Raw genomic sequence first — 17,605 nt, forward strand, 5'->3', positions numbered from 1 at the left:
GAATTTTCTTTCAGCTCTAGATCAATGAAACTTTGATCCTAAGAATAGGTTGAAACTAAGAGACATTCTCTTACTCTCACTTTACCCCTTGCTCCTGCCTAGGTTAGTGAATATGTAATGTTATTGATATTTCCTAACACCCTTCCTAGTACTATACCAGGACATCCCTGTCTATAATATTTTGAATCAACTCAAGGCTTCCATTTTGTGGAATGAGCTTCTGCTTTATCCCAAAGGAATAAATGGGTAAAGGGGAGCCCATGTTGAGAGTACTATGTGTGAGGATCAATAAGTAGGCCAATTTGGCTTGACCTTATAGTATCTGGAGAGGAACAATGTGTAAAAAGATAATAAAGCTAAAAAGGAGCCAGGTTGTAAGGTTATTCAGATGTCAAAACAGATGATTTTAAAGTTTGATGTTAGGTAGTAAGTTGTGGAGTTTATTGCCTAGACTAAGGTATCATGATTAGACCTGTACTTTAGGGAAATCACTACCAACTAACTATGTGGGGGATAGATTGGAATAGGGAGAGACTTGAGACAGAGAAACCAATTAGAAGTATTAGCAGAAATCTGTATTAGAGTTAATTAGTACTAATTTATAAATATTTTATTATATTTTAATATATTTTATATATTATAATATAAAATTATATTTTAATACTAATATTAATAGTACTGTTAGTGTGTACTATGTGCCATGCACAATGATGTGTGCTTTATTATTAGATCCTTAAAACAGCCCTAGGAGATAGGTGCTGATGTTATTATCCCTATTTTATAGATGAGGAAAATGAGGAAAACAAAAGTTAAGCAACTTGCTCAGTTAGTAAGTGCCTAAGGTTTCAAATTTAAACTCATCTTTCTATCGTGAGGCCAGCATTCTTTCCACTGCCACCAACTGTCCCTGAGTAATGTGGGGAATGTTGGCTGTGTCATTGAACAGAAGAGACAGTACATCAGTAATATTAAGAAGGGGGACAACAAGATTGGGCAGTTGATTGGTTACATAGAATAAGTGAATCATTGTGTCAGCAATGACACTGAAAAGGAGAATCTAAGTGACTATAATGTGGCTATGTCCATGATAGTAATGGAGAAGTTTAAAAGAGGAGTTGTTGCGGAAAATAAAGGGAGTTCTGTTTTGGACATATTTTGTTTGTGGTGCCTTTGGGATACCTGTTTTGAGCTGTCGAGGAGCTAATTGGTGACATAGTGACTGGAGTTCAGCAGATACCTACACACAGAAGAGTGAATTGAAACCATGGGAGCTGATAAAGTTACCAAGTTAGAACATGTATAAATAAATGAGAATTCTGGAGAATAAAAAGGCCAAAGAGTTGTAAAATTGTTCATATCCTTTGATCCAGCAATACCACTACCAGGTCTTTACCCCCAAAGAAATCAAAGGAAAAAGACATAAAATATTTATAACAGCTCTTTTTTGTGCTAACAAAGAACTTGAAATTAATGTGATGTTCATCACTTGGGGAATGACTGAACAAATTGTGGCATATTGAGTGTGATGGAATACTATTGAATTATAAAAAATAACAAGAGAGATGGTTTCAGGGGAAAGTGGCAAGATCTCCACGAACTGAGGCAAAGTGAAGAACCAAAAGATGATTGCCCGCAGTTGTGGTATTTTTCTTCTTTAAAATATAATAATGGTTCTCTCTGGGAGCAGGTTTGTTGGGGAGGTTTTCTGGAGGCAGCTTTCATTTCAGTTAAAAGTAATAATGCAGCTAGGTGCTAAAAGTTCAAGTCTTTTATTGCTTCCTACAAAATAGCCCGGTTAGTTTTTCTTAGAGGCCTATATTTCTGCTTGGTTCCAAGAGCTCCCTCCGAATGTCTCCAAATCCAAAGGTTTGTCCTTCAGCCTCCAGCCAACCAAGTGGAAAATGGAATGAATCTCTCTTGCCTCTGAGAGAGGGCTTGTGGGCTTCCTCCCAGGGTGCTCCTCTCCAACCCCTGGGAATGTTCTGAAGTAACTAAATTAAAGCTCTAAGAGCTTCAGTATATATGATCTCCCAAAGGTTGACTTCTCCCAAGGGAGGGATTAAGGGAGGTGTGAATTTGGATATCTCATACTAAACCCTGAAATCTCCCAAACTTGTGAACTCCAATGAGTCCTTAAATACTTCTTGCTTATATGAGCTCTCTAAAGGTGTGAATACAAGCATTGTTTTTATTAGTTCCACTTAGTACCTTGTTTCTTCTGGCCCATAACATCTCCTTCTAAGATCAGATCAATCATACTGAGCCATGCTAAATTAGATAATTATTGTCTCTATCAACTCTAATGACTTAACACTTTGTAAAGATTCCAATACACAGTGACAGCAATAGTGTAGTGATTGATGATCACCTGTGAAAGACTTGTCTATTATGATCAATACAGTGATCCAAGACTATTCCAAGGGAATCTGTGATGAAAAAATACTATCTACCTGTAGAGAGAGAACTCTGAATGCAAGTTAAAATATAATTTTTCTCACTTAATTTTTTTCTCTTCCTTTTTTGATGATGTGGTTATTAAAGAAATATTGATATATTGTTTGCCTTCTCAATGTATGGGAGGGAGGGAACAATATGCAACCCCATTTAAAAAATAAGAATGTTATAAATAAATAAAAAATATGGAAAAAAATATTTTACTGTAAGCTCCTTGAGGCAACTGCTGTTTTTGCCCTTTTTTGTATCTCCCACACTTAGTATAGAGTCTGACACATAGAAAGCATTTAATAAATATTTGTTGATTGATTTTTTTAAAGTAATATTCAACAACAGACTGCATTTTGCCATCTTAAAATTTGTTTAAATGTATAGAGAATTAAAAAATGACATCTTTGAAAAATAATAATAAAATAAAGAAATGAAGACATAACCTTGAGGAGCACCAACAGTTAGAGTGTATGACCAGGATGATGATCCAGCAAAATAGAGAACAAGCAGAAAGAGAATCAAGTGGGAATCAATATCATGAAAATAGAAAGGATTAGGATTGCTAACATTTCTAGTGGACCCAGTCAACATAGGTGCAGCACTTCCCGATTCATTCAAGTTACACATGAGTAGGATTGAAGGAGGTACATGGTGAGCTGCTCAGAACTGGAGTTTGTCAAGATATCTGTGACAGTAGGAAAAAGGATTAAAGAGTAGAGAGGATAGTAATGAGTTGATTCACAAAAGGGTCAAGATCGGGAAGAGAAGAGAATATAACCAAAACAGATTGAAAACTTGAGGAAGTACTGAAGGATATAGAGCCTAGAGGTCGCAAGGAGGTCAAGTAATAGGAGGAAGGAAGGCATGGAGGAAGAGCTAGTTAACTTTTTGTGCCACAGACCCTTTTGAAATTATCATAATACTTTTTAAAAATATAATTATATTGAAATGTGCTTAAAATGTCTAAAAAATGCATTAAGAGACCCTCTGAAATTTATCCATAGCCTCATGTAGACTGCTGTGATATAGGAGAAAATGGAATAATATGTGGTTGTGATCAAATCATGTGATTTCAGAGTTCTTAGTGATGAAAGTATAATATTTGTGGATGGCATTCATTGTCATCAATGTCAAGTGGAGGAAGAAGAGGAACTATTATTGCTCATGGGAATAAAGAACTCTTTCCCCTTATGCCCTTCATAACTGCCTTTAACCTGTCATTCTGGGCTCATTGAACATGACTTCTCCCATACAGTGCCTATCTTTTAGTGTTTTTCTCCACCCCAACTAGAGGACTTCAATAAATGTTGATTTTAAATAGTCTAACCTACTATTTATTAATCTATTCAACTCTCATACCCTACATTTCTAGTTGTCCTCAGTCCATGAAGAATGATCACACTCTTGATCTTGCTTGTTCTACTTCTGTGTTCAAGAATTCTGAAATTCCTTTATCTGATAATAACTTTTAATCATTCTAAGTCTCCCTGTGCTTTAGGAACCTCTAATTCTCTTCTTTGTCTTCCAGTCCTTCCACTCTTCAATACTTTCCCAGGATTCAGTTTTTGACTTACTGATGTATCAGATTAGCTACACAATATTTTCTGTTGCCTTTGATTCCTATTGTCTTGCTGATCATATTTTCCCAAACACTAGTCTTCTGTAGGTCACAATAACTTTCTGTTTTGCTCCTACTCTTTTGCATGCTAAATAATTCTACTACAAATGTATTTTATCTCATTTTTTTATTATAACTTTTTATTGACAGAACATATGCCTGAGTAATTTTTTACAATATTATCCCTTGATATTTTATCTAATTTTAACTGGTTCCTCACCACTACGAGGTAGATCTTTTATAACTTTCTTATGAATTCTCTATCTCACTCACATTCTGTCTTGTTTCTTATTATGTTTCTCTAAACATTTGTACTTGGTGTTTTTAGTGCCTCGAATACCCTTCCTTATATTTAAATGCAAATCTTTTGACTCCAAGTCCAGCTTTCTTTTTTTTTTTTTTTTTTAAATAATGTTGAGATAATCTGGTGCCAGATTGAGGAAGAGTATTGTTTTTTACTTTGGCTGAGAATTGGTTAGTAAGTAAATAGTTGTTTCCAAAATATATTGATCTGTCATGATTTTATTTGTATAGGAAATAATCCAAATGAGGAAATTCAGTCCATCAAAGTTACTCAGCATTTTATAATAGAAAATTACATAGAACCCTGAAAGTTTATGACTAGCTCAGTACCAAGTAGCCATTATATATTAAAAGTGGAACTTAAACCTGACTTCAAGGCCATAACTCTATCCACTGTAGCAGAAGTTTTAAAAATAAATTATCACTTTTGCCTCAAGGCCTTTTCCTTTTCCATTTTATCTTGTAAGCCTTTCTTCCATTCTTTTAGCTTTTTATATTTCTTTTTTCACTTCTCTCAGTTCTTTCCCCTTATTTTTCCTCTATCTCTCTTGATTTTCAAAGTCCCTTTTGAAAATCCCAGGTTTTCCATGGCCTGAGCCCAATTCATATTTTTCTTGGAGGATTTGGATGTAGAAGCTTTGACCTTGCCATCATCTTTGGAGTGCGTGTTTTGATCCTCACCATAATAACTTTTATTGGTCAGAAATTTTTTTTTTCTTTTCTGCTCATTTTCCTAGCCTATTAAAATTGGCTTTTAACTCTTTGTTAAAATTAAATTCTTTGTTAACTCTTTGTTTCTAGGATAGAGAGTACACTGTCCCAAGCTTCAGGGATTTTTGTGCAGCTGTTTTCAGAAATCCTTCTAAAAATTTAACTACAAGCACTCTCTTCTTCCCTGGAGTTATTAGGTATGTCCCTGCTCCATTGGTAAGATCTAATGTGCTGACCAGGACTGGGGCTCTGCTGATTGGAACTGTGCTGGGACTGCACACCAGATTCCCATCCTGTTGCCACAAAACCTCTCCACTGACCTGAGTCCTCCTAGTGTCCCCGGGCTGAGAGGTCCAGAAACCTCCAGCACTGTTGCTGATTCTGGGGTCCAGGCCAGAGCTGGTACTGGGGTTAGGACTGGGCCCTTGCTAGAATTGCATGCTGGGTTCCCACTCTGGTTCCACAGACCTTTTCTTCTGACCTTCCAGCTCCTATTTGGTGTCTCTGGGCTAAGAGGTCTGGAAGTCACCAGTATTGCTGCTGATTGAGAGGCCAGGCCTAAGTCAGGGCTGCACATTAGATTCCCATCCTGGTATCACAGACTTTTCTGCTGAGCTTCTAAGTTGCCTTTGGCAGGAAAATGTTTTACTCCATTTTTTTTTTTTTGAGTGTTCTGATAATATAAAATTTGTTTAGAGTTATTAATTTTTTAATATTAATTTTTTATTTTAAATATATTTCAATTATTGGTACAATTTATTTCATTTACAATGCTATGAATTTTTTTCAGATTTTTTTTTATTATAGCTTTTTTTGTACTGTTCTCTTCTTTTGTATAATGTATGATGATTCTTTGGGAGCAGGTTTCTTGGGGAGGTTTCTGGAGGCAGCCTTAGTTTCAGTTCTGCGCAATAATCATTCCAAATGCAGCCAAGTGTTAAAAGTTCAAATCTTTTATTGTCTCCTTCAAAATAGCCTGGTTAGTTCTCTTAGAGGCCTATCTCACTCCTTGGTTCCAAGAGCTCTTGCAGCTTGTCTTTTAGCTCTTCCAGCTTCTGACTAGCTCAACTCCGACTAGTGGCTTCTCAATCTCCAACTGGCGCTCCCCTCTCAATCTTTTCATCTGAACTCTCCTGACTGAGCTCACCTGTTTTTATGCTTTTTTAGAGGTGTAAACTCAAAGATTGGCTCCTCCTCTGAGAGTGGGATTATGGGAGGTGTGAATTTGGACATCTCATACTGAACCCTGAAATCTCCCAAACATGTGTCAGCTAATGTGTGAACTCTCAAAGGTGTTAACTTAAGCATTGTTTCTATCGATATTAGTGACTTAACACCTTGTAAGGATTTGCTCTAATGTGTGAACCAATAAGCATTGTATCAATTCCATTGAGTTAACACTAGGATTGTAACACTTTTTATTTACAAGATATATGCATGGGTATTTTTTCAGCATTGACTATTACAAAACCTTTTGTTCCAACTTTTCCCTTCCTTTTCCCTACCCCTTCCCCCAGATGGCAGGTTGACCAATACATGTTAAATATGTTGAAGTATAAGTTAAATACAATATATGTATACATGTCCAAACAGTTATTTTGCTGTACAAAAGGAATTGGACTTTGAAATAGTATACAATTAACCTGTGAAGGAAATCAAAAATGCAGACAGACAAAAATAGAGGGATTGGGAATTCTATGTAGTGGTTCATAGTCATCTCCCCGAGTTCTTTTACTGGTATAGCTGGTTCAATTCATTACTGCTCTATTGGAACTGATTTGGTTCATCTCATTGTTGAAGAGGGCCACTTCCATCAGAATTGATCATCATATAGTATTGTTGTTGAAGTATATAATGATCTCCTGGTCCTCCTCATTTCAACTCAACATCAGTTCATGTAAGTCTCTCTGGGCCTTTCTGAAATCATTCTGCTGGTCATTTCTTACAGAACAATAATATTCCATAATATTCATAAACCACAATTTATTCAGCCATTCTCCAATTGATAGGTATCCACTCAGTTTCCAGTTTCTGACCACTACAAAGAGGGCTACCGTAGAGTTATTATTTAAAGGAATTTGGAGCAGTTTGGGGGAGAATTTGGGATAGTAAGCATTCAAATTGCTGCCTTTATTCTACCATCTTGGCTCCACTTCCTTTTCCATTCTTTTAAAGGACACTTCAGTCTCTTAAAAATCAAAAGCAAAAATGTATTATTTCAATATGGAAATATGTTTAAAATGATTGTACATGTATCAGATTGCTTCCTATTTTGAGGAAGAGGAAGGTAAGGGACAGAGGGAGGGGAAAAAAATTGGAACTCAAATTTTTACCAAAAATTGAATGTTGAAAACTATCTTTACATGTAATTGGGAAAAATAAATATCATATAATAAAATATAATAAGGGGGGGGGGAGAAATGTATTATTCTAGCCTTATCCCTTTCATCCTCTAGGATACATACACATTGTATGTATGTGGATGTTTCATGGTATGACTGAAACACAAACATAACTATTCATATTCTTTTTAAGTCAAAGAAAAATTATCTTTGCCCTCATTCTGTAATTGCTTAAAGCAAATTCCATAGTTCTTTGGTCCTTCTAGCCACATTGGGGGTTTTCTGTTCGTAAGATGCAAATGTAATCAATTTTGCCACTACCCTTCAAATCTTTTATCTCTCTCTCTCTCTCTCTCTCTCTCTCTCTCTCTCTGACAGCTTTTCTGTCCCTTCTTAGATAGTAAGGTATAATTTGTTTAGCAGACAAGGACATGAGATGAAAGGCTGTTATTTAATGATGTCAACATACCTGCTCTTACTACTGTCCTCTGTAACCTTTCCTCTTTTCCTGAATGCAGAGTTCTCTTATACCACTTGTGGGTTAAGGCTTAATTTTAACTAGAAACATAGGTAAGACACAAAATGCAGTTCAGTTATATGATGAGTTCTACATAACATAATTTCTCACCTTGTCATTTCTCTATTGAATCTTTCTTTTACTTCCTTAGATATTAGCTTCTCTTGTCTATTTGGAAGATGGGACTTTATTTAAAAAATAGAAGTACTCAAAATAGGACACAAGGACATGAGGACATCCAGCTATCAAATGTATTCTATTTATACAATACATTTTATCCTCCTATTTATCTTCAGAATTTTCTGTCATTTTCTTTAAGTGCTAGCTACTCTTTTTGGTAATGTTCAATATTGTCACATATGAAAGTGTTTTCTTACTCTTTCAAAAAAGTATTATATATAGTTGAGGGATTTAACAATAATCTTTTCTTTGTTGTTATTGTTGTTGCTGTTGTTGTTGAAAGGCAATTTGAGATTAAGTGATTTGTCCAGGGTTACACAGCTAGAAAATGTTAAGAGTATCAACCCAAATTTTGAACTCAGGTCTTCCTGACTCTAGAAACACTGTGTCATCTAACTGCCCCAATAACATTTTCTTAATAAGCTTTTCACTAACAAATTTCTTAATACCAAACCATGTATTCAAGTATATATTTTACCAGCCTCACCTTTTCTCACTTTTATATTGAATTCATCAAATATGAATACATATTCACTTGGTTTGTAGACTCTTTCAGGATTTGTTATTGTTATAAAGAAGTTCTCTGTTCAGCCTATGCAACAAATGTTATTAAATAAAAAAACTTTTATAGCTTGTTCAATAATCTGTCTTTATATATTAGTTTGTTTTGGAGGAAATATATCAGTTTTTGTTATTTTTACAACTTTTAGGAAGTTAGCCAGTTTTTAAAACCACTACTCATGTGAACAATAATGTGTCTTACTGAAGAAGAATCTCAGATATTCATTGCTCTCATTCTTGATTCACAGATAACTATTCTGAAGAAGAATATGAGAGCTTTTCTTCAGAACAGGAAGCCAGTGATGATGCTGTCCAAGGACAGGTATTCACCCTTTGATGAGGTCACATTATGGCATGGAAAATTTGGTATCAGAAAATTAATTGTATCCTAGCAAATTATTTAATTGCAGCAAGATGTTGAAAAAGAAATAATAAAAGAGTAAGAAACTTAAAACTCAAAATTTGCATTGAATTCACTCTACATATTGGTGTAGATCCCAATTTCTTTTATACAATATCATTTTTATTGGTGAGAACTTTGAGCAAAACATTTTTATATCATTGGCTTCTGTGTTTCTGCAGGATTTGGACGATGATGAATATGATGTGGGGAAACCAAAGAAACAGCGGAGATCGATAGTAAGAACGACATCCATAACCAGGGTCGGTGGAAATTAGTTTTACTAACACTGTATGTGAGGGGTTTTTCCTGGGATGTACTTGAAGCTGGTGAGCTTAACAAGCTTTGGTTTTGAGAAAAAAAGAAAGCTGGGAAAAAGAAAAATCCTATCTGGCTAAATATTGAGAACAAGTTTTCTTGGTAGTAAATCTAGGATTAAAAAAACTATGGGCATTTGCCTGTTTGTTTTCTATATCTGAAAAATCTTAAGGCATATCCTTGTCCTGAGATAAAGTAAACCAAAAAAAAAAGTTTTTAGCAAAATGAGACTTATTATTTTACTATCTGCCTGTGACCTAATAAAAGAAGTTAATAAAGCACAATTTGGGAACCAATTTATTTTGTGGGCAAAGTATTAGGTGAAAAGTCGAGATAGTCCATTTTAGTTCCAGATCTGCTATCCATTTACTCAGTGACCTTGCTGGATAAATCAGATAATCAATCCCTCATTTTCTCCATCTATAAAACTGTAAAAAGAAAAAAAAAAAAATACCTGCTCTATAATCCATTGCACATATATGGTATTTGAGAAGCCATATATTCTCCAAGAGTCATTCCAGTTCCCCAGGTACACTAATTCATTCACTTTTTTCTGATATTAAAATAGGTTTGGTTGTGGGGTTTTTTCCCCCAAGATATCCTATTTACAATATTTAAGATATTTTATAACAGTTGTGTCCATCAGAAAGGGACCAAATGCATATATTATATTTGATTTTAATTTGTGAGTGGAGATAACATTTAATTATTGATTATTGCTTGGCAGCTTTAGATGAAGAAAATCCTTAATATTTGAAAAAAAGTTAGCAGTGCTCTTAGAAAGTTCCCCTTCCAAATTCCAAAAAAAAAAAAGCTAATGACACGTTAAGTTCATTACTGTCTCTCTCCCATCCCTCCTGCTTTTTTTTTTTTATTCATATCTTTTGAATATGGACTGAAACTAGTTTATAGTGTTGTTAAAGGGATAAGTGATAAAGGAATATTTATATAAAGAGATCTATCTGTGAATAAACTTGTTCTTTCCTAATGTAAAGGAATATACTGGGAAATCATAATAAAGTAGTAAAAGTTTGGTTGTGTAAGATACTTCTAATGAAAAAAAGGGTGCACTGTGATAATATTGCCTGCCTTGGCAAAAGATTAAAGCACAGATCAAATTCCTGTAGCTCTGCTCCCCACCATGAGAAGAATGACCATTTTAGAAAACTTTTCATATTTCACTATTTCTTTCTTATATCAATGTTACCTCTTCCTCCATTGCAGTATTTTAGAAAAGATTGCTCAATTCATGAAAATCCAAATCCTAATACAATTTATGGTATAAGTAAGTGGTGCTCAATTTGGCATCACTTTAATTTGGGGGAAATTAACTTTCTTTAAAAAGTTATTTTTCTGTTTATGAATTAACCAATCCAATCTACTTGTTTAGACTATTAAATTTTAATTTCTTGATCTTTTTCATTACTCTGATGAGATTTGCTATGTTAATATATTCCATTAGCAAAAAAAAAATCAGTAAAGAATTACTAGAGAATGAGTCATTTCTAAAAGTAAGAGAACCTAGAAATGAACTCAAATTTTTCTTCTTTTTTCCAAAGCAATAATCAGGATAAATACCCAGAAATTAACAATATTCAACTACAGTAAGTTCTTCAAATTTTTTTGTGTGCTCCTGTCTTCATCTTAGTGTTGCTGAAAGAATCCCCCATTTTCCTAGATAATGGAATTGATACAGTACAATAAATGCACACAAGCAGTTTGTAAATGGGCTAAAATAAGTTATATAAAATTCAATAATAAACTAAACAAAACCTCTTCTATTATTATTATTATTAAGTTTTCTTAAGATTGAATATCTCAAGGCATAAGTTTCAATTTCATTTTTATTTAAACATATAAAATAATAGCTTTGAGGGGCTTCCAGTGACATCTAACTGAATCCCTTGCCTTTTGATACCTGGGTATTTCATATCTTTCTGATTGTTTATTTAAAAGCAAGTGCAGAGTTGAATGGGGGGTAAAATCTTTAATTCATCGTTGCCACATTGGAAAATGAATTACATGGAAATCTGAGACAACCTACCTTCAATATCATATTTGACTTGTATATTTATATAAAGTACTAATCTTGGAAGGTAGAGAATTTCTTAAAAGCAAAAGGAATTGTACTTCTTTATTTCACTATTTAGGACATTTTTACTGTTGCCTGATAGTTTCTTAGGGCATTGAAGTCTGAAATATTAAGGTTTATAAAAGAAAACTTTTGTTTGGAATTTCCAAAGAATAAAAAAAAAAAATCCACACAGGTAAAAAGAAACTTTGATCTTAAATAGTTTAGATAAGAAATTTTACAAGTTAAATGTGGATTTGTGACAAATTACATGTAAGCTGTATATTAAATATCACAACCTCTCTGATATAAAGGGTACAAATATGGCCTATATTGATAGTTTTGTTTCTGTATGAGGTAAAGCTAAGGGTCAGTAATTAGGAATAAATATTCTTTCCTTTTATTGATTGATCCCAGAAATTAGCTCTTTCACTGATTAGATTTACACATCTTATCGTTATAGCTGATGGCTCCAATTGCTTTTGAAAATTCTCATAGTTTTTGGATTTTTGAGAAGTAAATTCCAATTCATAAAGCTATTAGAGTATTTAACATATTTGCCACTGTTTAAGCCTTAAATGCAGCTCCAAATGTGACTGTCTTAGGCACAAGAAGAAAAAAATATGGTCTTGGGAGAAAGTTGGATTTCATCTGATTAAGCGCAGTGCACCCTAAGTACCAGCAAGCATGGTAAATCTGTTTTTACACTAACATTAATTCATATGTTATTACACTTGGATTCTCAAATGTCTTGCCTAGAAAGTGTTTAAAACATAACTTTGCTATAGAATTATCAGGTTTGGGCAGAAAGTAGGCTTCTGATTTATTTCAGAGTTTTTTCCTGTACTTAAAGCTGTCCTTAGGATTTGTTTCAGAGACCAGTTTTCCAACATCAGTTTTTAACCTAGTAATCTTCACTTGTCTTTCAAATACAATTTATGCTATTTTAAAGCAATTGCTATAATTAATGCTATAATTTAAGTACACTTTTAAATACACCTATTCACCTGAAAAAAAATTAGCCTCTTAAAATAAAAATACCTAACTTAAAATGAAATACAGAGTCAGGTCATACTAGTGACTTTAAAAAAAAAAAAAAAACATGCCAATTGCTATATTATTGATTGTCTTAATTTAAAGAAGTCTGAATCACTTACCCTCAGAACACTTCCATTTTGTACATTCTAATACCTGTTTTAAGATGAGGAAATTTTCAAAATAATCATATTGTCTTTTATCAGAAAGGAATGTTTTCTTTAGAAGAAGCATCTAGTAGATTTTTGTTGTTGTTGTTTAAAATATTGGTTTAATGATGAATTAGATTATAATATAGAAATAGTATGTCATGTTATCAGAGATAATCTTTTATATCTTGAAATTTATCTCAAACTTAAATTTTTATCTTTGAATTGAATAAAATTCCTTCAGTTTGTTTAAATATCCTAGTTGAACAGAAAATACAAATTATTTTTCCCTAATAAAATTTTATTTCCATTTCCTATATTTACTGTCACAAAGGTGGATATCCATCTACTTCCTAGATGAAATTATACCATATAAGTTAGCCTATATTTAACAGCTTTGTTAGAAGAATAGGGGACACATATAAAAATAGAAACTTTTCTATTTGTTGGAAACTGGCACTAAAATTGACCAGATATCCCCTTTTTAAAAAATTCTAAATCTGTTTTATGTACATATGCACATATGCATACATACACATTAAATTATCAAGCACTTAACTTCTAGGCACTGAGGATACAAGGATTCAAGTAGCTTTCCTTTTCTCAAAATAGGCAATATGCACATATATAAGCACTTAGAGAATTACATTGTAGTTTTGAGAGGCACAACACTATTAACTGAAGAGATAAGGAAAGTCACTTCAGTAGTACGTATGGAGGACAGATTTAAATGAAGAAAAACTTGAGGTAGGAGAACAATTAGGAAGGTATTGGATTAGTTCAAGCAAAAAATAAAGATCTGAATTAAAGTGGTAACTCTGAGCAGTGAGGAAAAGATATGTGTAAAAGATCAAGTAGACATATAAATGGCAATATTTGACAATTGTTTGAATATCTAAAATGAGGAAGAGTGAAGAGTCTATGATGATGCAAACCTTGTGAAATAGATACTTCAAAAGAAGTAGGGGAAGTTTAGGAAAGGGAATGAATTGATAGTGGGTGGAGGGAGAAAGTTAATGTCTGTGAGACACCCATTTAAAAATGTCTAATAGGCAGTTGATGGGATAGTAATAGAATTTTAAGATATGTAAGTCTTGAAAACGCCATGATGATAGAACCTATTGGGAACTGTTAAGATCACCAACCTAGAAAGTGAAAGAAAAGAGTGACCAAAAAAGAGCCTTGGGATATAACCATACTTAAAGAACTTAATATAGATAATGATCCAGCAAAATAAACTGTGAAAAATGGCCAGGTAGGAGAAGAACATGGATGGAGAATAGTGCCAACAAAAACCTAAAGAAGAGAACATCCAGGAGAGTAGGGGTGATCCACAGAATCAAGTGCCTTTCAAGAGATCAAGAAGGATGAGGTTTGTGAAAAATGTCATATTTAATATTCATTTAAGAAATCATTAGTGACTTAGAAGAGAACAATTTCAATTGAATGATAAGAAAAGAAGACTGACTGATTTAAAAGGATTGAGGAGTAAGTGAGGGGAGAGACAGATTTTATACAGCTTTTTCTAGGGGATTGGCTGAAAAATAAAGGAAAGGAGTTATAAGATGACAGTTTGAAGGGTTGGTAAGTTGTAGTGAAGTTTTTTTAGGATAAGTTTTTTAGGTCTTAGTCATGAGATTGGAGAAAGACCAAATAATTGTCAGAAAACAGTTTGCTGGAGAAAGTGGAAAATAATGGGATCAAAACTACATATATTAGGAGTTGACCTTTATAAAGAAAAGGAGACCTGATTTCCAGAGAATGGAGGAAAGGAGATTGGGAAATGATGGCAAGAGGTTTTGAGGTATATCAAAATGAAGAGGAGGGAGCTCATGGTGAACCAGAACCATTTTTATTTCCTCAATAAAGTATGAGATCACACATCATCAGAATACTTAGAGAGGAAGGAGACTTGAGAAAATTTGGAACAGTCTTTGTGGTGTATTTTAGAGAATCAGAAATAAAAGGAGTACCATATTGCAGTGAGGGCCCAATTGTGGTCACAAATTTGTAATGTAACCAATCAGTTCAATTGAATGACTTCTTTCAATCTTATATAGCAACTTAAGATAGGACAAGGAAAAAATGAGGCAATTGATTGGTGTAATCTAGAGCTAGGATTTGTCAAGACTAAGTAACAAAAAGAGGTAAGAAATTTGGGTAAAGAATTCGAGCCAGAACGTTCAGTACTGTGTCATAAATTTACAAAGTAAAATTCAGGTGAGAGAAGATGAGGGATGGAAGCAAAGAATGAAAGAGAATGTAATAATAGAGCATAGGGGATATTTTAATTTCCTTCCAAGACCAGTCTTAGGGACACTCAGTGCTGGAGATATATAGGCCAGGGGTATAAAATAATCTGTCATAGATGTCTTTGTATGTAGGTGTTTTTTAGAAATAGGTAAAGGAAAAATTTTATATCATTAAAGTGAAGGTACATTATAATAATCATATTTATTCTCCTTGAAGCTGGAAGGAGTTTACATTGATTATCAATATAGAAATTAGTTATAGAATTGGCCTGTAAATTCTCCATCATTCAAAAATGAGCAAATCAAAAATTTAGAGCAGAAAAATAGAATTTCCTTTTTTGCAACGGGTTTGCTGCCAGAACACAGGTGTTATGACAACCATTGCTAAACCTCCACAGAAATGGGCAAGAAAAAGACTCACATTAACATTAACATCATTGGACACATAGACTCTGGCAAGTCCACCACTACTAGTCACCTCATCTACAAATGTGGTGAGGTTGATAAGAGAACCATTGAGAAGTTCAAGAAGGAAGCTACTGAGATGGTAAAGGGCTCCTTCAAATATGCCTGGGTATTGGATAAACTGAAAGCTGAATGTGAATGTCGTATCACTATTGATATCTCCCTGTGGAAATTTGAGAACAGCAAATACTATGTGACTATTATTGATGCTCCGGGACACAGAGACTTTATCAAAAACATGATTACAGGTATATCTCAGGCTGACTATCCTGTCCTGATTGTTGCTGCTGGTGTTGGTGAATTTGAAGCTGATATCTCAAAGGATGGGCAAACCTCTGAGCATACCCTTCCGGCCTACACATTAGGTGTGAAACAACTGATTGTTGGTGTAAACAAAATGGATTCCACTGAGCCACCCTACAGCCAGAAGAGATACAAGGAAATTGTTAAGGAAGTCAGTACCTATAACAAGAAAATTGATACCCTGATATAGTGGTTATGTGCCAATTTCAGGATGAATGGTGACAACATGCTGGAGCTAAGCTCTAATATGCCTTGGTTTAAGAGATGGAAAGTCACCCGTAAGGATGAGAATACTAATGGAACTACACTGCTGGAAGCTTTAGATTGTATCCTGTCATGAACTTGTCCAACTGATAAACGCCTTTGTCTACCCCTCCAAAATGTCTACAAGATTGGTGGTATTTGGTACTGTACCTGTTGGCCATGTGGAAGCTGGTGTTCTGAAACCAGGCATGGTTGTCACCTTTGCCCCAGTCAATGTTACAACTAAAGTAAAGTCTGTTGAAATGCACCATGAAGCTTTGACTGAGGCTCTGCCTGGGGATAATGTTAGTTTCAATGTCAAGAACATGTCTGTCAAAGATGTCTGTTGTGGTAGTGTGGCTGGTGACAGTAAGAATGACCCACCTATGGAAGCTGCTGGTTTCACTGCACAGGTCATTATCCTGAACCAGTCAAATCAGTGCTGGCTATGTACCTGCTCTGGATTATCACACTGCTCACATTGCTTGCAAGTTTGCTGAACTGAAGGAGAAGATTGATTGTTGTTCTGGTAAGAAGCTGGAAGATGGCCCTAAATTCCTGAAATTTGGTGATGCTGCCATCGTTGACATATTTTCAGACAAGCCTGTGTGTGTGGAGAGCTTTTCTGATTATCTTCCTCTGGGTCATTTTGCTATTTGATATAAGGCAGATTGTTGCAGTTGGTGTCATGAAGGCAGTTGACAAGAAGGTTGCTGGAGCTGACAAAGTCACAAAATCTGCCCAGAAGGCTAAATGAATATCTGTTACCCCAGTCTTAATCAGTGGTGGAAGAACAGTCTCAAAACTGTTTGTCTCAATTGGCCATTTAAGTTTAATAGTAAAAGACTGGTTAATGATTACAATGCATTGTAAAAGCTTCAGAAGGAAAGGAATGTTTTTGTGGACCATTTGTTTTGTGGCAGTTTTAAGTTATTAGTTTTTAAAGTCAGTAATTTTTAAATGGAAACAACTTGACCAAAAATCTGTCACAGAATTTTGAGACCATTAAAACAGTTTAATGCAAAAAAAAAAAAAAGAATTTCTGAGGCCTTGTTAATTCTTTTAACATTTATGATTTTTATGTACTGTTTTGTTCTTACCATAGTTCTAGCATAACTAATAATAGGAATAATGACCAACAAGATCACATATATTTGAGTGGTGCATTGAAACCACCACAGATATGGAATGGTTAGTCCAGGTGCAGTACATTTGAGCTTTTAAACACTTATTGAAAAAGAATATTATCAAGTCAATAGCATTTATTAAATGCCTTCTATATGCCAAGCACTGTATTAAACTTTAGGAATAGAAACAAAATAGAAAGAAAGTTCCTTTCCTCAAGGACCTTCCAGCCTAATGAAGAGAAGCATCACTGAAGCAACTACATCCATAAACTATATATGTATATAAGATAAATTGGACATTATTTCAGAGGGAAGGCACTGATATTAAGGAGGATCTTAAGAAGGTAAGATTTCAGGTGAGCCTTGGAGGAAGCCAAGGAAACTAGAAGGTAGAAGCCAAGGAAACTAGAAGGTAGAAGTCAGGAAGAAGAGAATTCCAAGCATGGGTGACAACTTGAGAAATGTCAAGGGATATGGCCTGTCTTGTCTGAGCAAGGAGGCTAGGGTAACTGAACTGTGGAATATGTAGAGAGAAGTTAAATAGAAGAATGAAAAGTTTGTAAGG

The 17,605-nt window shown here is 34.3% G+C and overlaps 1 protein-coding gene and 1 pseudogene across 9 annotated transcripts in view; both read left to right on the top strand.

Annotated features, from left to right (window-relative positions):
- PACS2 (phosphofurin acidic cluster sorting protein 2) overlaps nt 1-17,605 on the top strand; it is a 364,749-nt gene that overhangs the window by 171,492 nt on the left and 175,652 nt on the right. For 6 of the 8 annotated variants that reach the window (XM_031952885.1, XM_031952881.1, XM_031952884.1 and 3 more), the window contains 2 exons: nt 8,926-8,999; nt 9,260-9,340. In XM_031952885.1, the coding sequence (XP_031808745.1) occupies nt 8,926-8,999; nt 9,260-9,340 (155 nt within the window). The remainder of the gene's footprint in view (nt 1-8,925; nt 9,000-9,259; nt 9,341-17,605) is intronic. The other 2 variants (XM_031952883.1, XM_031952888.1) reach the window with 1 other exon arrangement.
- On the top strand, nt 12,856-16,949 carry LOC116421598 (annotated as a pseudogene). Its single transcript, XR_004232049.1, has one exon. The product of XR_004232049.1 is annotated as an elongation factor 1-alpha 1 pseudogene (transcript).

Source organism: Sarcophilus harrisii, chromosome 2 (genome assembly GCF_902635505.1).
Source record: "Sarcophilus harrisii chromosome 2, mSarHar1.11, whole genome shotgun sequence".
Lineage (NCBI taxonomy): Eukaryota > Metazoa > Chordata > Mammalia > Dasyuromorphia > Dasyuridae > Sarcophilus > Sarcophilus harrisii.